Source organism: Hypomesus transpacificus, chromosome 24, assembly GCF_021917145.1.
Source record: "Hypomesus transpacificus isolate Combined female chromosome 24, fHypTra1, whole genome shotgun sequence".
NCBI classification, from domain to species: Eukaryota; Metazoa; Chordata; class Actinopteri; order Osmeriformes; family Osmeridae; genus Hypomesus; species Hypomesus transpacificus.
Window position 1 is genome coordinate 3,631,432 of NC_061083.1, and position 17,356 is coordinate 3,648,787.

The 17,356-nt window shown below is 51.8% G+C and overlaps 2 protein-coding genes across 4 annotated transcripts; both read right to left on the reverse strand.

Annotated features, from left to right (window-relative positions):
- Positions 1–101: 101 nt before the first annotated feature.
- pxnb (paxillin b) lies at positions 102–14,685 on the reverse strand. Of its 3 annotated transcripts, XM_047048149.1 has the most exons (14): positions 14,540–14,685; positions 6,967–7,178; positions 6,797–6,882; positions 6,534–6,673; positions 6,260–6,428; positions 6,036–6,156; positions 4,599–5,876; positions 3,745–4,011; positions 3,185–3,583; positions 2,850–3,011; positions 2,545–2,718; positions 2,360–2,441; positions 2,124–2,272; positions 102–2,005 (listed from the first exon to the last, which is right to left on the reverse strand). In XM_047048149.1, the coding sequence occupies exons 1-14, from the start codon at positions 14,550–14,552 to the stop codon at positions 1,739–1,741; spliced, it is 3,519 nt and encodes a 1,172-aa protein (XP_046904105.1). In that variant the 5' UTR covers positions 14,553–14,685; the 3' UTR covers positions 102–1,738. The 3 variants fall into 3 exon arrangements, with proteins under 3 accessions (XP_046904105.1, XP_046904106.1, XP_046904107.1); XM_047048150.1 differs by lacking the exon at positions 4,599–5,876 and having other exon boundaries at positions 14,540–14,675; XM_047048151.1 differs by lacking the exons at positions 3,185–3,583; positions 3,745–4,011; positions 4,599–5,876 and having other exon boundaries at positions 6,797–7,178; positions 14,540–14,669.
- Positions 14,686–15,197: 512 nt separating this feature from the next.
- Positions 15,198–17,100, reverse strand: ctu1 (cytosolic thiouridylase subunit 1 homolog (S. pombe)). Its single transcript, XM_047048152.1, is given in 3 exon segments — positions 15,198–15,518; positions 15,520–16,040; positions 16,122–17,100. Coding segments are annotated over 3 exon segments (1,044 nt in total). The 5' UTR covers positions 16,618–17,100; the 3' UTR covers positions 15,198–15,491.
- Between the last annotated feature and the right edge of the window lie 256 nt (positions 17,101–17,356).

The window sequence follows — 17,356 nt, forward strand, 5'->3', positions numbered from 1 at the left end:
TCATCCATTTTCCCAAAGAACTTGGCCTGGTCCAGAATCCCCCCAAATGAACTTCCCTGAATGGCTTTCCCAAATGTAATAAAGACCATTTAAACACTTTGTTACCAAAACAGATTTTTATTTGCATAATCAGCCAAGAAATGAGTTGGATCAGTGTTACATTTAAACCGAGCGTGAGAGAACAACATTTTAAAAAGGTATTGCTTTGGTTAAATAACACTCTTTAAATGATTCTGGACAGGATTTCTTAAATATAACACAGCACAAAGAAATTAAAAGGCTCTGGGTGTAAATCCCTGAAAACGTACAGGCCCAATATAATGCACATTACATGATAAATGTAATAAGCCAACAAAAATTCAACTAGTGTAGAAAGACAACAGCAGGCTAGGTTAAACACATCCCTCTCCCTTGTTATCTGAGCTCACTTTCAGATCATTTCTAACTTATCCAGTGGACTGACTGAAAGATCAGACCACAAATGAGTCCTTCAATCAGTATTTTGCTGGTTTTACCAGTGTAAAAGACATTGGCAAAGAAATTAAATCCTTGAAGAATACGGAATCAAGGACTCAACAGACTTTCTTAAACGGCTACAATGAGAAAGTCTTGGTGCAGACCATTGCAAAAAACAACTGCCACTGTGTAGGCAACTTGGGGTGTTCTTTGCAATAATGCTTTTTACAAAATGTGAAATGCATCGTTGTTTGCTGTAGAAAAAATGGCAAAGACAAAAGCTGTCAGCTAGCCCTTCTCAGGTCTCTGAAAGAGTGGTTATTGAAGAGATGGACACATTTGAAATGACCAGCGCTTTGAACGAGAATACATTTAAAATATTTACAAAAATGTTTCAGGATATGTTCAGGAGGAAATTAGACTTGATTGAAACCTGAGATGACATTCCAACTAAATGTATTACAGTGATATCTTAGAATTTTGAAAATTTGAAAGATTCATTATAAAGTACATGAGGGTTAATGTGATGAGTCAGAAAATGTATCTCTAAACCTGGGTGTGTGTGAGCCCTCGAGGGTGTTGATGTCTTGACCATGCAGTCACAAGTACAAAAATAAATCTGACTACTGACAGCCTATTTCCAGTCAATGCTACAATTATACGTTCAGTTCTGTTATCGGTCACAGGAGGAGAAAAGTGGTAAAATGTCACAAGAGCCTATCTTTCACAAGTTGAGCAAAGTTTTCACAAGATTTAAAAAAAGAAAACAACAGGTCAACTGCTTAATGCCTGCTTCCTGCTATAATATAGACACATTTTTTTATGATTTCAAACAGAAACACTCAACCAGTGAGCAACATACCTCAAACACTTGTCATGTGTTTCAATGTGTTCGTACAGTGTTCACGTCAGCAAGCACGTACCCTAACTATTTCAGGTTAACTGTTAGGGCTTGAAGAAAACCACGCTGTTTGAGCATCAGAAGAGAGCAGGGGCAGGCCTGAGCCTGACTAGATCCATTACACTCCGGGCGCCAACGGGAGACTGTTGGAATCTCCAGCATATTATACCTAAACTACATATACTGACACCTACATACTTGAGCCATACATAATTCCATAGTTAGACATCTGTACGCAGACAACCCCCTCAAATACACCCTTTCTGAGAAACATTCGGTGCGCCCCCCCTTTTTCCCCAAACTCAATTGAATACATACAGGCGTATACTTTCTCTCTCTCTTTCTCTCTATCTGGCTCTCTTTCTCTGTCATCCTCCCCCTCTAACTGAAAAGCTTGACAAAGCAGCCCTGGCAGTAGGGCTTGTCATTCTGCTCCTTGAAGGTGCCCTTGTTGAGCTGCTTGAGGCAGAAGGCACAGACAAAGTGCTCCGGGTGGAACTTCTTGGCCATGGCGGTGATGCAGCGGCCGGTGATGGGCTTCTGGCAGCCGGAGCAGAGGGACCCCCGACGCTCATGGTAGTGGACCTCGCAGTACGGCTGGCCGTCGTGCTCAAAGAAACTCCCGTTCACAAAGGGGGTGAAGCACTCCTGCAAGGGGGCGAAAACAAAGAGAGCAGGGCAGGACACGTTTTACGGATCAGGGGGGATGGACAACAGCGTGCTTTGTTTGGGTCGCGACAAAGAGGCGGCGGGGCGTGGTACCGACCCTGCAGACGAAGCACTCGGGGTGCCAGAGGGAGTTGAGGGCGGAGATGTAGTTCTCCAGGATGGCGCGGGCGCAGCCGCCGCACTTGGGCGCAAACATGTCAAAGTAGTCCTTCCTGCAGTACGCCTTGCCGTCCTTCTCGTGGAAGCCTTCGGGACACACACACACACACACGGGTTAGCGGGACTGAACGTCTGGAGGGAAGGGTGCGGGGAGAGCATGAGGTGAGTACTCACCCTCCGGGCCGAAGAACGATCCGCACTGAGCACAGAAGAAGTGCTCCGGGTGCCATGTCCGGTCCAGCGCCGTCACAACTTTCTGTACACGGGCAAACAAAACAACCCATTACTCTCCTTCCTTCCTTCCAAGTAGCGCGTGTTTGTGCGCATGTGTGTGCATGTAGGGGAATTGTACTACTAACGTCCAGTATGGGTCCGTTGCAGTAGTAGCAGCGCGGGGAGAACAGGTTGTGGTAGTCCTTCTCACAGTAAGGCTGGCCATCCCGCTCAAAGAAGTTCCTGGAGCCGATCTCCTCCTGACAGTGCGTGCACACGAAATGCTCGGGGTGCCATGTACGTCCCATGGCAGTGACCACCTAGTCAGACACACAAGAGAGAGAATGGACATCATCCTGCTGACCTGGGGAAGGTAAAAAAAAAAAAAAAAAAAGCCATTCCATAGCTTTAGAAACCAGCGTCTACTCGACCCAGCTCGAGTCCCCCTCACCTGTCCCACTATGGGTTTACAGCAGGCCCCACACACGCCCTTGGCCACGGTCTGCACGCCCAGTTTGTGGAGGTCAGACTGCAGGCTGCCCAGCATGTTGTCCAGCTTGTTAACCTGCGTCGGGGGTCCTCCGGGGGCCCCGCCCTTCCCCTGAGCCATGATCTGGGGGAAGGACGGAGGGTGAGACGGCAAACAGAGCAGCATGTATTTTTCACTGTGTCTCACGAAACACACGCTGCGCACACACACACACACACAGTTCTGAGTTGACGAGACACATGAAAAAGAAGAGTGTTTTAGGTGAATCAGACACAGAAAACGACAGAGATCCATGCCTGCATCGGAGGGAAGATGGGGTCGTATTCTGTTTGACAGCCAACCGACACCAGAACTTTGGGGGGCGGGGGAGGTGGTAGCTCCACGGGTGGAGGCTGGGGGGGCGGGGCTTGGGGGACGGGCCGAGGGGGCTCCGGTTTAGGGGAGGGAGGCCTTTGCACGGGGACAGGCTGGGGCTTTGGCTGCGGGGGAGGGGCAGGGATGGGCTCCTGGGGGGGTTGTGGAGGGGGTGTGGGGGGAGGAGGAGGAGGAGGTGGGGGCACGGGGAGAGGGGCCTGTTTCACAGGCGGCGGGGGGGTGCGTTCCTCTACGGGGGGCGGGCGGCGCGGGGCGGGGGGGGACGGAGGAGGGAGGATGATCTTCCTCTGAGGGACGGGGGACTCTGGGGGGATGATGATCTGAGGAGGAGAGAGGAGAGCAGACAGAGAGGAAAAACAACATGGGGAAAATGAGCGGAAAAAGAAAATACATTTCTCAATGCAAAAACAGGCAGACAAAGTCTCCGGCGATGCGCCGAGGACGTGATTCCTGACTGAACGTTTTGTTGTTTGGGGCCGACCTTGTCCACCTCTACCCCCGCCCCCTCGGGGCGGAAGCGCTGGGGCTTGGACATGACGATGACGCCCTCGGTGAGCCAGTCGTCGGGCTGCTTGCGGCGGCGCTCGGCGCGGCCGATCCCCAGCTTCCCCTGGAGCTCCTCTATGAGCCGATCCTGCGAGCTGCTCTTGTTGACGATGATGGGACCCATCTTCCTGCGCAGGAGCCCGTCGCGGTACATGGGGTGCACGTTGGGTGTCTCCTTAGTGCGCCTGATCACGGACTTGAGCTGGGAGAAGGAGGATCTCGTCAGACACCCCCTGATCTATGAGTCCCTCCGCGCGTCCCGGTTAGAACATCCAGCTGGGAATGCAGTCCAGTTAGATGAGGGGACCAACCGCAAGCCAATCAAAAGCGGGGGGATGCAGGGGGAGCCCCCCCCCGGTGGATCGTTCTGGGAGGGCCGCTGGGCTCGGTGTCACACTCCATGCGGTTCTTACATGCTCAGACACCCCCCCCCCCCCTCCCCTCCCGCAGCTTAGCAACACACCCTCAGGGCACTCACTGGTCCTTTACAAGCGTCATGCTACACTGGTGACAACTGGTGACTGGGGTGTGTGTGTGTGCGTGTGTGTGTGTGTGAGGGGGGGGGGGTGGTTTACATCTCAAGCTAGAACAATTAAATACAGCCAATCAGATTCAGCCGTTTGCATGTGTAAATATCTGGATGTGAAATAGCCCCAAGGAGAGCTTAACGTGTGATTTGTAGATTTGCATTGACACAGCACACGTTACTAGCCACAGTGCATTTCTGTGCAGTCGGGTCAGCGAGGGGGCGGAGCCAGAACGGGGGGGGACGGGACGGCAGAGCCATACATGTCCCGAGGCAGACATCCTGTCCAGGGTGGCGGGCTGGAGCAGGGGCAGGTCAAAGGCGGCGTCAGGCGTCCCGGGGCAGGAGGACGGGGTCAGCGACTCGTCCATCCAGCTGGCCTCGGTCAGGGGGGTCATGCTGCCGTCCGTGTACAGCCTCTCCGTATAGGAGGTCATGGAGCCGTCCATGCCGTCGTGGAGGGACATGTTGAGCTCCACGTCGGCCCAGTCCAGCACATCCCGCTGGCCGTCCATGCAGCCGTCCACCGAGCCGTCCTGGGTGCTGGTGTCCGGCTGAACGTCTCTCCGGTCGGCGGACACCACCGCCTCCTCGTGGACCTCCGGCACGCCGTCTCTGTTCAGGCCCAGGGTCTCCCTCTTCAGCTGAGGGACCTCCCTCTCTAGGTGGGCCGCTCGGTCGTTCTCCATCTTACTGAAGCTCATGGCCAGCAGCTTGTCCAGGGCTCCATCCAGGGAGGGGTCTGTCGCCGGGGACACCGGGGACATCTCCTTCCTGGTGAATACCGGGGTGGAAGGGGCTTTAGACGTGGCTGGAGATGGCGAGGGCTGCTTGGGGGCTGTGAGGGTAGGAGAGGGGGACTTGGTGATGCTGGCTTGGGAGGGGGACTTGGTGATGCTGGCTGGGGAGGGGGACTTGGGGGCATGGGCGAGGGGGGGAGTGAAGCTCTTGAAGGGAGCCGGGCTGGAGAAGTTGAGCTCCAGGTCCCGCAGGAGGCTGAGTCCGTTGGCCGTGGGCTCGAGTTCACAGGAGAGCTCTTCCACCGTCAATGAGAAGAGTTCGAGGGAGGGACTGGGGGGCTTGCAGGCGGGGCTGGTGGGACTGGGCGAGGGTTTAGGGCTGTGGACGGGACTGGGCCCTGGTCTCAGGGGGCTTGTACTGGGGGGAGATGGGCTGGAGGCGTGGGAGAGGACAACCAGGGACTTGTGATGATAGGACAGCATGACGGGCGACACGTCGACGACGGTGTCCGCCTCGAGGTCGCTGGCCGTCGAGAGGGGGGAGGGGGGGCTCCGCGGGGGCGGGGGCACGCGAGGCGTGGCCCTCGGCTCCACCCCCCCCTCCTCCTCGATGTGGAGCTCCAGAGACGCCGGGTGCGAGAACACGGGGGAGTCGCAGAAGGGCCGGGGGGGGGAGAGGGGGGACGGCACGGCGGGGGAAGGGGAGGAGGCGGGGCCTGGAGGACGGACGCCCGGAGGGCTAGGGGAGACTCCCGCCTGATCAAGCTGGGGGTCAGAGTTCACAGAGCCCAGAGAGCTGGGCTGGAGGACAGGACAGGACAGGCAGGAGAGGAAGCAGATGAAGAGGGCGTTAAGGAGAGAGTCAAATCGATAGAAGAACTTGACAGTCATGAAAAAGAAAAGATCAAGCAGATCAAGGGAGAGAACTGTCCAGACACTCGTCAACACACACACACACACCTTAAAGTCAGACAGGGAGGCCATAAGCTCATCCAGCTCGCGGGTGGCACAGGAGGCTGAGATTCTGGCCTGCTGCTGTGAGGGCGTGTCCAGCTCACTGTGGAGCACCGAGGGGCTGGGGCTGGGGAAACACGACACAGCTGGTTACAGACACCACCACATCCACCCTGCAGGCATCCCCCAGTAGCACACACCGTAGCCCGGCTCCAGGGGGGGGTTCTTACCTGGTGGTGGGAACAGAGCCCTCCAGCTCATCCAGCAGGCTCTCCACGGTGGGGCGCCCCTCCTCGCCCCCCCGGGTGCCGTTCCTCTTGGGCTTGTCCTGAGAGGAGGGGCCCACCCCGTTCTCGTAGTGGGTGATGCTGCAGGAGGGCAGGGGCGGGGCGGCCTCCTCTGTCAACACACACAAAGCACGTCCCTGATCACACACATCAATGTTTTCCCTTGTATTTGTAGACAAGCCCGTCTGTTGACAGAGCTGTGTGTGCGTGTGTGTACCTGTGGTGGGGAAGGAGGGCGAGTTCTGCTGGACAGCGTTGAGCTCCAGCAGCAGTCTGTCCAGCTCTGACAGGTTGCTGCCCAGGGCCGAGTTCATGGCGGACGCGGAGGAGTCGGACGACTTCTGTTTGTTTGGGAAGCTGAGAGAGAGAGGGAGGAGAGAGAGACAGACAGACAGAGACAGAGAGAGAGAGAGACACAGGCTGTTTACAGGGGAAACGGGGACAGTCAGACGGCGTCTGGCTGTGTGGCTAGGTCCTCACCTGTAGACGTGATCCTCCTCTATATGAGACAGGGTGGGGCTGTTGCTGTCCTGGGACCACGAGCTCTTCTGGGCCGAGCCCAACGACTGCACACACACACACATCCACTTAGCGCGGTACGGAGAGGACACGGACATGAGGCGTGTCAGAGGTGCGTCTGGGTTCCTCACCTGCTGGGAGGAGTGCAGGGACCCCAGGGGGTCGATCACAGAGCCGTTCAGGGCCTCGGCTGAGGGAGGTGGAGGGACCGGGGGTGGGAGAGACACATCCTCCTGGAAGGAGTTCCCCCCGGTGGGGATGGAGTAGGGCGTCTCGTCGGGCAGGAACACGGGCCGCTTGGAGATGTGGGACGTCGTCGACTCCAGGTCCGCCAGCAGCGCGTCTGCACGGAAACGACAAGGTTTCCGACATGGTTAGGGCCTCTGTACACTAGCGATGGCTTCGTGCAACAGCTGCCTCTCGTTCCAAACTGTCCCCCAGGCTGGTCACGTCATAAAGACTGAGGCCCACGGCGCCGTCCTGGCCGCGGGAGCCAAGGTCACGCCCCCGTCATCGTCCTCATGGCATGGCATGGCTTGTGACAAAGCCCAGTCACACCTAAACCCTGTAAGTCAGGTAAACATTCCCCCCCTCCTCCCTGGACCTCCCAAACTTTCTCTCTGTCCATCAATCAGCTGAGCGAGCGCCTAAAAATACAAGGCTGCTGACAGTACCTGACTGGGTGTCAGTCTGTCTGTCTGTCTGTCTGTCTGTCTGTCTGTCTGTCCGTCTGTACGTCTGTCTGTCTGTCTGTACGTCTGTCTGTCTGTCTGTCTGTCTGTACATCTGTCTGTCTGTACGTCGCTTGGTCATGTACCTCAGCCAAGCCTTTTCACTGGAAAAATATGAATATTAACTTCTCCTTTTCATAGAGTCTGTGGGAGGCAATGTGGGCAGGACCAGACAGACGTTCAGATGGACAGACAGACCTACAGTAACTAAGGGGGTAGCGTTTTACCCTGCTGAGTGGCTGTTGACGTGCCAGAACAAAATAGGTGCTTACATCACCCAGTCTGTCCATCCCCAGTCAGTCAAGAATAGCCTGTAAAATGTCTGTGCATTCTCCAGAGTGGCAAGGGGAGTCCACCCTTGCTTTATCTAGAAACGTCTTCGACGAGGACACCAGTTGGTTCATTGCCTCAGAGGCGAATCATAAAGGTCAGGTTACTTCTCAAGACAAAATAACCTGAGAGACAGCCTTCAAAACACACAGAAAACTGCTCCTCCAGTCAACCAGCGCCAGACAACACATTCAATCCAAACACGCAGGCACGACGCTTATCCAAATTATCGCAAAATACTGATTTATCATTATCACTGTATTTCAAGTCTGCTAATCCCACACAAGCCAACATTTTTTTACTCACAGTCTTCCACCAGGCTGTTCCAGTCCCCCGGTAGTGACTAGCTGTCTAGGGTGCAGCGGCAGGGGAGGGACTGAAGGGTGCTGGGGGGGACGGGGGACGGGGGGGGGGGGGGGGGGTGGGGGGGGCAGGGGGGAGCACGCATGGGAGGAGGGCGTGGTTTGGGACAGGCACCAGGGTCAGTGTAAACTGTCCAATTCCTCACACCTCACACCGGTTCTATTTATTAACTCCCCCAACGCACGCAGACGGGGGAGCGCCTGAAGTCGTCCTCTTTCCTCATCTAGTCCGCCATTCTTCGGAAGCCCCCACTACAAATCTTTGCGTTTTTTTTTCTTTTCAGTCGAGGCGTCGTTTACAAGAGTATTTGGTGCTACCGCAGCCCTGAACAACGTGTCCACCGCAACTTCCCACCACATGACTTCCTCCTGGGTAGAGAGGATGTTATAAAGGCCACAGAAAGACCCCTCCAGCCCAATGGCTCAACGTTCAAGACGTGCACTCTAACCGCATGGGAAGCGGTGCCTATTTAAAGCAGTAAGCTCAGCATGTAGCCTAGCCCAAGACAGGGCAAACATGTTGAAATATAACTACCAGCTCAAAATAATCTGCACCTGGTGCTGACATGCTAAACAAGGTCTTACTCAAGTTGACTTCATCACTCACACAACAAAGGCCTCAAAACACAGGCCCGATTGTCTCGACTTCCAAACTTTGGTTTCCGTACCGCACTCCAGCAATGGAGTCATTCATCACCTAATTCCTATAAGACCCAATCACACAGTTCTCCCAAAATGCTCTGTACACAATCTGTTCCCAACTGGGATGACGTGGGCTACGTCTGTCTGGGAGGAACCGAACGACCTGAATGGTGGCAGAGAGCCAGCCTCACTATTCCTCCCATCTGGAGAAGGCCGCTGGGCCCAGCTCAGCTCCTCAATATCAGCTACCAGATGCAGACCTCCCCTCCCCTGCATGCAGCAGCTAGGACCGGCTAGCTCAGCTAACCTGGACCAACTCAGCACTCAGGGACTATCACAATCTCATTATGGGATTAAATATAGCTTTTATTTTGTATGGCAATTACAGTTAGTGTTCATGTACAGGGGTGCTAAGCTGATACGGTAATGCAAGGCGGATAACCGCCAGAGAGGCTTGGTCTGGCTGGGATGTGCGTGTGTCTTCAGGAGGGGGGTGTCCTGTAGGGGGTAGCAAGGAGTCTGAAGGGACGACTGAGGGGGAGGTGGCCCAGGCTTGTCCATGGGGAGTTAGCGGCATTAAGAATGCAAACAAGTACAGTAATCCAAGTAGCAGACTAATCTTTTCCATAGCGGCAGCGGGGGGGGGGGGGGGGGGGGGATGGTTTAAGAGTCCAGCTCTTTCAGAAAACATCCTGACCATGATTCCATTGTGCGAGGCTGATCAGCTCAGTAGAGGAGGATCGGGCCAAGACTAGGAGGCCGAGAAGACGTCATTGCATAATAAACCACCAAAATGATTCACATCATGTTGCCATAACACACATTTTCAGGGAAAAAACCCTAAACAAACGGTGTTCAGACCAACCGCTTTTAAGTACGTCCTGCTTTTCATACTGCATGTGCCTTCTTCGTGTGGTGGGTGCGTGTACATTCTTGCCTGTGTAACCCCCCACCCCACCTACACAATCCTGCACAGTCCTGCAGCCTTTATCTGATGGGCGGTAAGGTGCATGGGGAATTCCAGACATTCCACTGTCCGCCTCAGAGAAACAAGCCCCGCTAGGGAGGAGAGAGGGTGGCAGAGGAGTAGAGGGCACGGGGAGGGGGGAGGGGGGCATGGCATGTCCCTGGCACACTTGAAAAGAAAACATGCAAAACAATGTTCTTCCATACCAGAGGTCAAACAGAACCCTCGTTGTGTTCATTTAGCAGGGAACCTCGTAATAAAAAAATGTGTCAGGGTGAGGGTGAAAATCCAACATTAAATAGATAATTACAGGGCCTCTTCCGCAAAGTACAGCGTGCTTGGAATTCCAGGGCGAGAGAGAGATGTCAGTGATTTTACAGCGCCCACTCCCATCTAGCCACGCTTTGCCAGCAGCCAGACTGGGCTGGCTAATCCTCTCCATTAACACACAGGACGCAGCGATGGGCCACTGGGGCCCTCGGCTCACCTGTTTATAGCTGGGGAGCAAAGAGCAGAGCTGGCCACAGTCAGAAACATTATCCCATCAGGCCAGCCCAACATGGTATTTATATCAAACAAGAGAGACAGGGGCCAGGGTGGAGGCCAGTGGGGATACCAGGCAGAACTGCAAGGAGGGAGGGTGGGAGGGAGGGAGGGAGGGAGGGAGGGAGGGAGGGAGGGAGGGAGGGAGGGAGGGAGGGAGGGAGGGTGGGAGGGAGGGAGGCTACTGTACAAGGAGCACCAGAGGGGAACCTGCTCGATGCATGGAGGACTCACTTAGGAGGGGACCCACAAGAACGCACAGGGGTACAAGAGAGGTGGGGTATCAGAACATACAGAGAGATCTTCGGGCAAAGATGGGGGCATGGCTTCAAAGTAAACACCGCTAAAAATAACCGGCCAAGTAGTCCTGGAGCCGAAAGACGACACTCCCCCTCATGAGAAGCTGGACCAAAATAAAGCCACTTCCACACAGGTCGGTAAATCATATGACAGGGGGAACCTGAAGACTGTACGTACACAGTCACACACTGACACACAGACAGTGAAGACAAACTCAAACATTCTATCCCCTCTCGCTATGTTTCTGCCCCGGCATATGGGCCAGTCAAACCCATGTCTTTAGACACATCGGCCCTGCTCCGACAGATTGCGCCCATTCAAATGTGGAAGGGTGTCAGGACGTGTGAGAAGTCGTCGCTGAATAATGTGCGAGGTTAACAGGGCGGAACTGTGGTAAAAGCCCGACAGAATGACTGTCTTGTCTATTCCTCTCCGTAATCTGCTGCTTGCGAAACACAGCGTCTGAAAAACACACTGTCCCCTGGAAACGGCAGGCGGCTCCCACAGCAGCCCTGTCCTCTCAGCCAGAGCACAGTCACACTGAGGCTCTTTGAGGTTTGAACGCCATGCCCTGGGGTGTCCCAGCTTGAGTAATGTGGGAAGAATCCAGCCAGCACTCGGATTCCTCCGCAGTAACTCTGACCCGTCAGGAAAATAATCAGCACTGCTTTCTGAGCCAAGGCCAGGGGAGAGAGAGACAGAGAGAGAGAGAGACAAAGAGAGAGACACATACACACACACAGAGAAACAAAGACAAGAGAGGCAGCAGAGGGAATGTGTAGCTGACTTTTATTAGTCAAAACACCCCCTAACAGCCATATGACAGTGTACATCCCCCGCCCCCCTTCCCTTCGTTTCCTGGCCAACAACACTGATTCTGCTCATTGTTTTCTCCGCTGTTTCCCCAGGATGTAAAGCAGGGTCTGTTGCCTAAGCGATGATGTCAGCCAAACAGCTCCTCTCCCCTCCCCAGGCCCAGAACAGGATGGGTGTGGAGCCCTCGACCCAGACTGATTTACAGTCAGGACCCTCCCATTCGACCAGAAGGCCAGCCTACTAACACACAGGCTAGGGGTGGTATGCATCAGCCAGCATACTCCAACCTAACCCCGAAACTCTCAATGGGAGGATGATTAGGCCTAGTCTGGTAGCACTTGGTTTAGTGCTGACGTGGTGAAATCCACAACTCACTAAGGACAATGGTTTTTTTTGTTTGTTTTTTTATCATTCAGATGACCCTCACTTTCAGAAAATGTATAGTATTCCCTTGACCTGGAGAGTTTAGTCCTCTTTGATTAGGTAATTAACTAATGCACTCCTTGCGAATGGAGGATTACAACAGGGCTATGATGAGCCTTTTCAACAGATGGCTTGAAGCCTCTCCTTGATAGGCTACCCTTTCCTCACAACCACAACTTCTAATGTCTTCCTGTGGTGAATTTACCCATGGGCATAGATAAGAGCCTTAGATCCCTGTCAAGCTTCAGACCCTCAGGGTCAGTCACAGCTCTGCCCTGGACCTCACAGGAGCCTGAGGAATTCACACGAAGCAGGGGGCCGACTCCACATTCTGCCCCAAATCAAACACCCTCGGTGAGGCAGGCCCTCGGACACTGACACCGTGTCTGGCCGTCACATGTGGTTAAGAGTCACACCTGGGGGGGAGGACTCACCCCCCCCCCCCCCCCCGAGGCCACATCAGTACTGCTGGGAGCTGGACGCCACCTGGTCCCTGGAACAACAGTTATAATGCCCCTCCCCCTCCCTCCACCCACCCTCCCTCGCTCCCTCGGCACGGGCTGGAAAATCAGAGGCCTCTTCTAAGCAGCATTCACTATGGAATCCCCAAACTCCACTATGGAATCTGGGTGAGGGTCAGTTGTGGGAGCATCTCCGCACCCAGAGCCAAGGGGAAAGGGGAGAGGACGGTGGGTCAGGCCCTGTGATAGGGCATCTGATCGGGTTTCGCCAACCAGCATGTCACCGCAACCTACTCCCAAGTCATCTCTGAACGAGGGGTAGGAGGGTGGTGGAGAGTGGGGGTGGAGAGAGGGGATGGAGAGAGGGGTGGAGAGGGGTGGGGGGAGGGGTGGAGAAAGGGGTGGAGAGAGGGGTGGAGAGAGAGAGGGGGGGGGGGGAGGGTTGAACTGTGAGGACTCCACTCTTCGCAGGCAGCGTTCGTGGATCTCGGAGTGGGTGAAGGAGGTGAACCGTGACCCGGTGAGTATTTGGCCTTGGACCCTGACAAACAGTGATGTTAAACATTCCACAGCGGCTTCGCCCCCTCTCCCTCGGCCGGTCGACTTAAGTGAGACTCTCCCTCTCTCTTAACAATCGGCCCTTTCACTGGCCCGGGGCGGCTTTAGCATCTAATACGACCCAAAGGTATTCTCTCTGAGCAGGGCACGCACAAAATAAGACTCCTCATCTCTCCACTTAAACAATCCAACAGCACATCTTACTGCTATTTTTGGGTCGTCTCTGCAGTGATATGGACTATGTTGTCTTCAAACTAGGACTGGGGTCTTCATTCGTGTAGTTACATTTAGTCATTTAGCAGACGAGCTTATCCAGAGTGACTTACAGTAAGTACAGGGACATTCCCCCGAGGCAAGTAGGGTGAAGTGCCTTGCCCAAGGACACAACATCATTTGGCTTGGCCGGGAATCTAACTGGCGACCTTCAGATTGCTAGCCCGATTCCCTAACCGCTCAGCCACCTGACTCCCTAGTTTTAATGATAAAACACTATTTTATTCGATAATACTCTTCTTGGACATTTTAGAAAAAAAGGGCCAGGTGATAAAGACTGTAAAAACAAAATTAGTAGTTCAGAGTTTAAGGCCTGGGGTGAGAGGTCAGTGAACTGTGACGCACAGTTGACAGGTCAACGAGACACATACACAAAATAGAATAGCGTAGGTTTCCATTCTTTACACTACAGCATGATGTGCATGAGATGCATGTGGCGGGTGTGTGTGTGTGTGCACATATTTGCACATATGTGCACTTGTATTAACTAGGTCAAACTTCAGTATCTGTTTGCAGTGTGAATACGCCTGGCTCCAGGTGTTTCATTGTGTGGAGGTCGATGATGCATGTCCTTATGAGAATGAACTGTCGAGCCATTCTGCCGCAAATATAGGCTACTCTGACACTCAGTCTGCATGAGTCAAATGAGTTAAAATAGATCCTATCCAAAGTATTAAAGACGGACCAAGATTTTGAGGAACATGCACTTCTCCAAATGCAAAATGCAACAATTGCAATCATCTATCAAGGGTTGAGATGAGCAGCAATTGTGTTTGACTGTGGTCATGGAGGAAAATGTAGGCGTACATTTTACTTTGTACTTGCATCTCAATCTGACCTTCTACCTTGTTGATCTTGAACAAAACCATAAAGGCATTTGTTCCAGTTCATTAGCATCTCATGTTGGCGTTGACATATTAACAAGGCTTAGTGATTTAACGGACTAGGATTCATACTTTAGTCTGGCTCTATCACAATTAAAATCCTTTACAGGTGATTAATGGCGTATGTTGTTCTCAACAATTTTTGTTGAGATAATTAACAACAGAGAAAGTGGGTAGTTTAGGTACATTAGATAAAATTGAAAGCTGGATATCAACTGTACTAAACTCGAAAAGAATGTAAAATCTATTCGGGACAGACTACGAATCAAATTTACAGGATGCAGTCGGTTATCCCAAAATTAAAGCAATCTTTGCAGCTTCGTCGTAAAACATTAGCTTCAGCGTCCACCGTACTTTCCGCTACACAGGACAAACACCAGTGACCAGAAGAAGAAAACACTCAAAATAGCTCACCTAAGTCTTCCATACTTGGGCCTGCCTTTGGAAATGTTTTCTTTCTTAATAACTTTGAGACTTTTTTCAGCGTCCGGGATTTGCTCTCCAAAACTTCCCCGTTGCCGAAGAAGTTGGTCAGAAGTTACAAGACCGCGCCGTGCTGTGCTTGTGGAGGCTGCTTCACGGGGACGCGCATCCAACATGAGAGAACCTAACCTCGGCAGACGGATGAGAGACCTCTAGCGACTAGAACTGATACATGGATATATTACAAAGGAAACATTGTTGGGAAGAAATATTGTTAATTCTCTCCAAACACTAAAACCACTTATACAACAAGAACGTTTATTTTCATGGAAATAAAACACTTTTGTCAGGGAAGTCACATTCATAATCCTTATTAAACCAGGCCTGGAGGCCACAGTTTTAGTTGAGACTTCAATCATTAATTTCCACTCATTCGTTTTTATGAATATACTTGATATAACCACTTGTTGGAAATGTTATAATGTAAAACATAAATGCACTTAATGATATCAAGGCTCTTGTAATTGTACCTGTCCAATTAACCAACTGTGTGTGAAGGGTAAGAGTCCACTATACTATAAACTCACAGTTGTTAGGTACAGCCATCATTATAAGAACTGAAACAATAACCATAACAAATTGGAAAAGGTAAGCAAAATAAATATAACATTTTATTATACAGATATTAAACATGTTTGTTGTACCATAAAACCTTATTATGCACATCATATTTTGAACTAGGTACTAGTATCATGTGAACTGTACTCAAAATCCAGTAATGAGCAGGGAGGAATTATTGTACCCACTGACTCCTAACCTGTCTATGATAGCTACGATTGAGGTGGCATGATAATTCAAATACAAATATAACAACCCATCATATTTGGCTTTGGGACACTTAAGAGATATGCAACGTGTCATGAACCCAGTCCATCAGTGGTTCTCAGAAGTCTACAGCTTTGAGTTTCCTTCTCCTCCTCCGGGGTGAGAGCCTGCTGGGAGAGGATCTTCCCATGCAGGCGGTGGTGCTTCCCTATCCCCAGCCGGGGTAGGCCGCGGTTCAGGCCCTCCAGCAGGACGCAGGACTTACACAGGGCCTGGCTGGAGATGTAGCCACAGCGACCGCAGATCCCCTGAACGGGCATCTTCACGTCATCCCGCACAGACAGGTTCTCCCCGGAATGGATGACGTCCATGATGGCGCTGGGACGCACGGCCTCCAGGTCTTTGAGGAAGGCCCGGGCGTGGCCGCGGTAGGCGTTGGGGGAGTAGATGCACTCGGTGGAAAAGTAGTCCAGCTTCTTGAAATAAGCGTAAAGGACGATCTCTTTCTCGTACGCGTACTTGAGGGGCTTGCAGCGGGGCACCACGCCATCCCCCACGCCCTCCCCCTCGCTGGCCGTGCTGATGGAGGTGCAGCGGCGAAGGCGGGCGATGTCCCCTCTGAGGACGTTCATCAGAACTGTCTCGGCCACGTCGTCTGCGTTGTGACCTGAACGAAGCGAGACACACATTTAAACGGTGACACGTCGATTTGAGATCACTGTGATTTTGTTTGCATGTTTTACGTTACCTGTGCATATCTTATCCACTTTCAGCATAATGGCTCCCCGGTCCAGCGCCTGCCTTCGGAAAACTCCACAGAAAGTGCAATTATTCTTCAGTCCAACCTGTTTAACTATGGCATCCATTGTCCAGCCATACAGCTCCTCATAGGACACTATCTTAAGAGGCAGGTCGTATTGCTGCTGATTCCTCTTCACCGTTTCCAAGGAATCGTCACGGTAACCTGTGATGCCCTCATCCACAGACAGCAGCAGAAGTTTAAGACCATAGCTGTAACGTTCGTTGAGGACTTTCATGACATGTGCAAGCACAGTGGAGTCCTTCCCACCAGAGGCTCCGATTCCAACAGTCTCTCCTTGTTTGAAGAGCTGTGCTAAACGTATTGTCTGGTGCACCTCCTCCTCAAAAGCCCAAAAGAAACACTCTTTACAGAGAGAGTGGCCAGTTTTAGGACGTTTCAGCACCGCACGCTTCTCTGCACAGCTGCTGCAGAGGACAGGCATGTTGTCTGTGAATCCAAGTTTATTCTAGTTAGCAAAGAGCTGGAAGGATAACATTGCGACGATTCACAGCTTCAAAGCAAACATTGAAACAGAAGCAAAAATATATGGATGTTGTATGGTGAGTTAGTAAACGCAGCACATTCCTTTCGGATCGCTGGTTTTTAGACAATAATTTACATGAACTATAAGACAGTTATTTACATGTTGACATATTGACAACTAGCAAGATACTGCTTTATAAAGTAAAGACTAGCTAGCTAGTTATTTTAGCTACTTAACAAACTTGCTAGATATACGAATTATTTCCCAATAAGTTACATGCGTTACCAAATCTCCCAGTTGTTTAACGTCTGTTCTTGATAAATATCACCACTCAAAGGTATAGCGTTAGGTCTTATTCTACAAAAGTCAGGGCTGAAACGTAAACTAGGCTATATAACTGGCTAGCTTTGTACAGCCTCATGTAGCTTCTAGGAAATGTGCTTCCGGTGTTTACTCAATAAAGGAAATTACGTCATCAAATGCAAATTTCTCTCCTTTCTTCCACTGTTTTTGTCTTGTATGTACAAAACTACAATACAAGCTTCTAGGAAATGTGCTTCCGATGTTTACTCAATAAAGAAAATTACGTCATCAAATGCAAATTTCTCTCCTTTCTTCCACTGTTTTTGTCTTGTATGTATAAAAATCGAATAAAGTTGTTGTACAAACTAAATAATGCTGTGTAAACACACCAAAT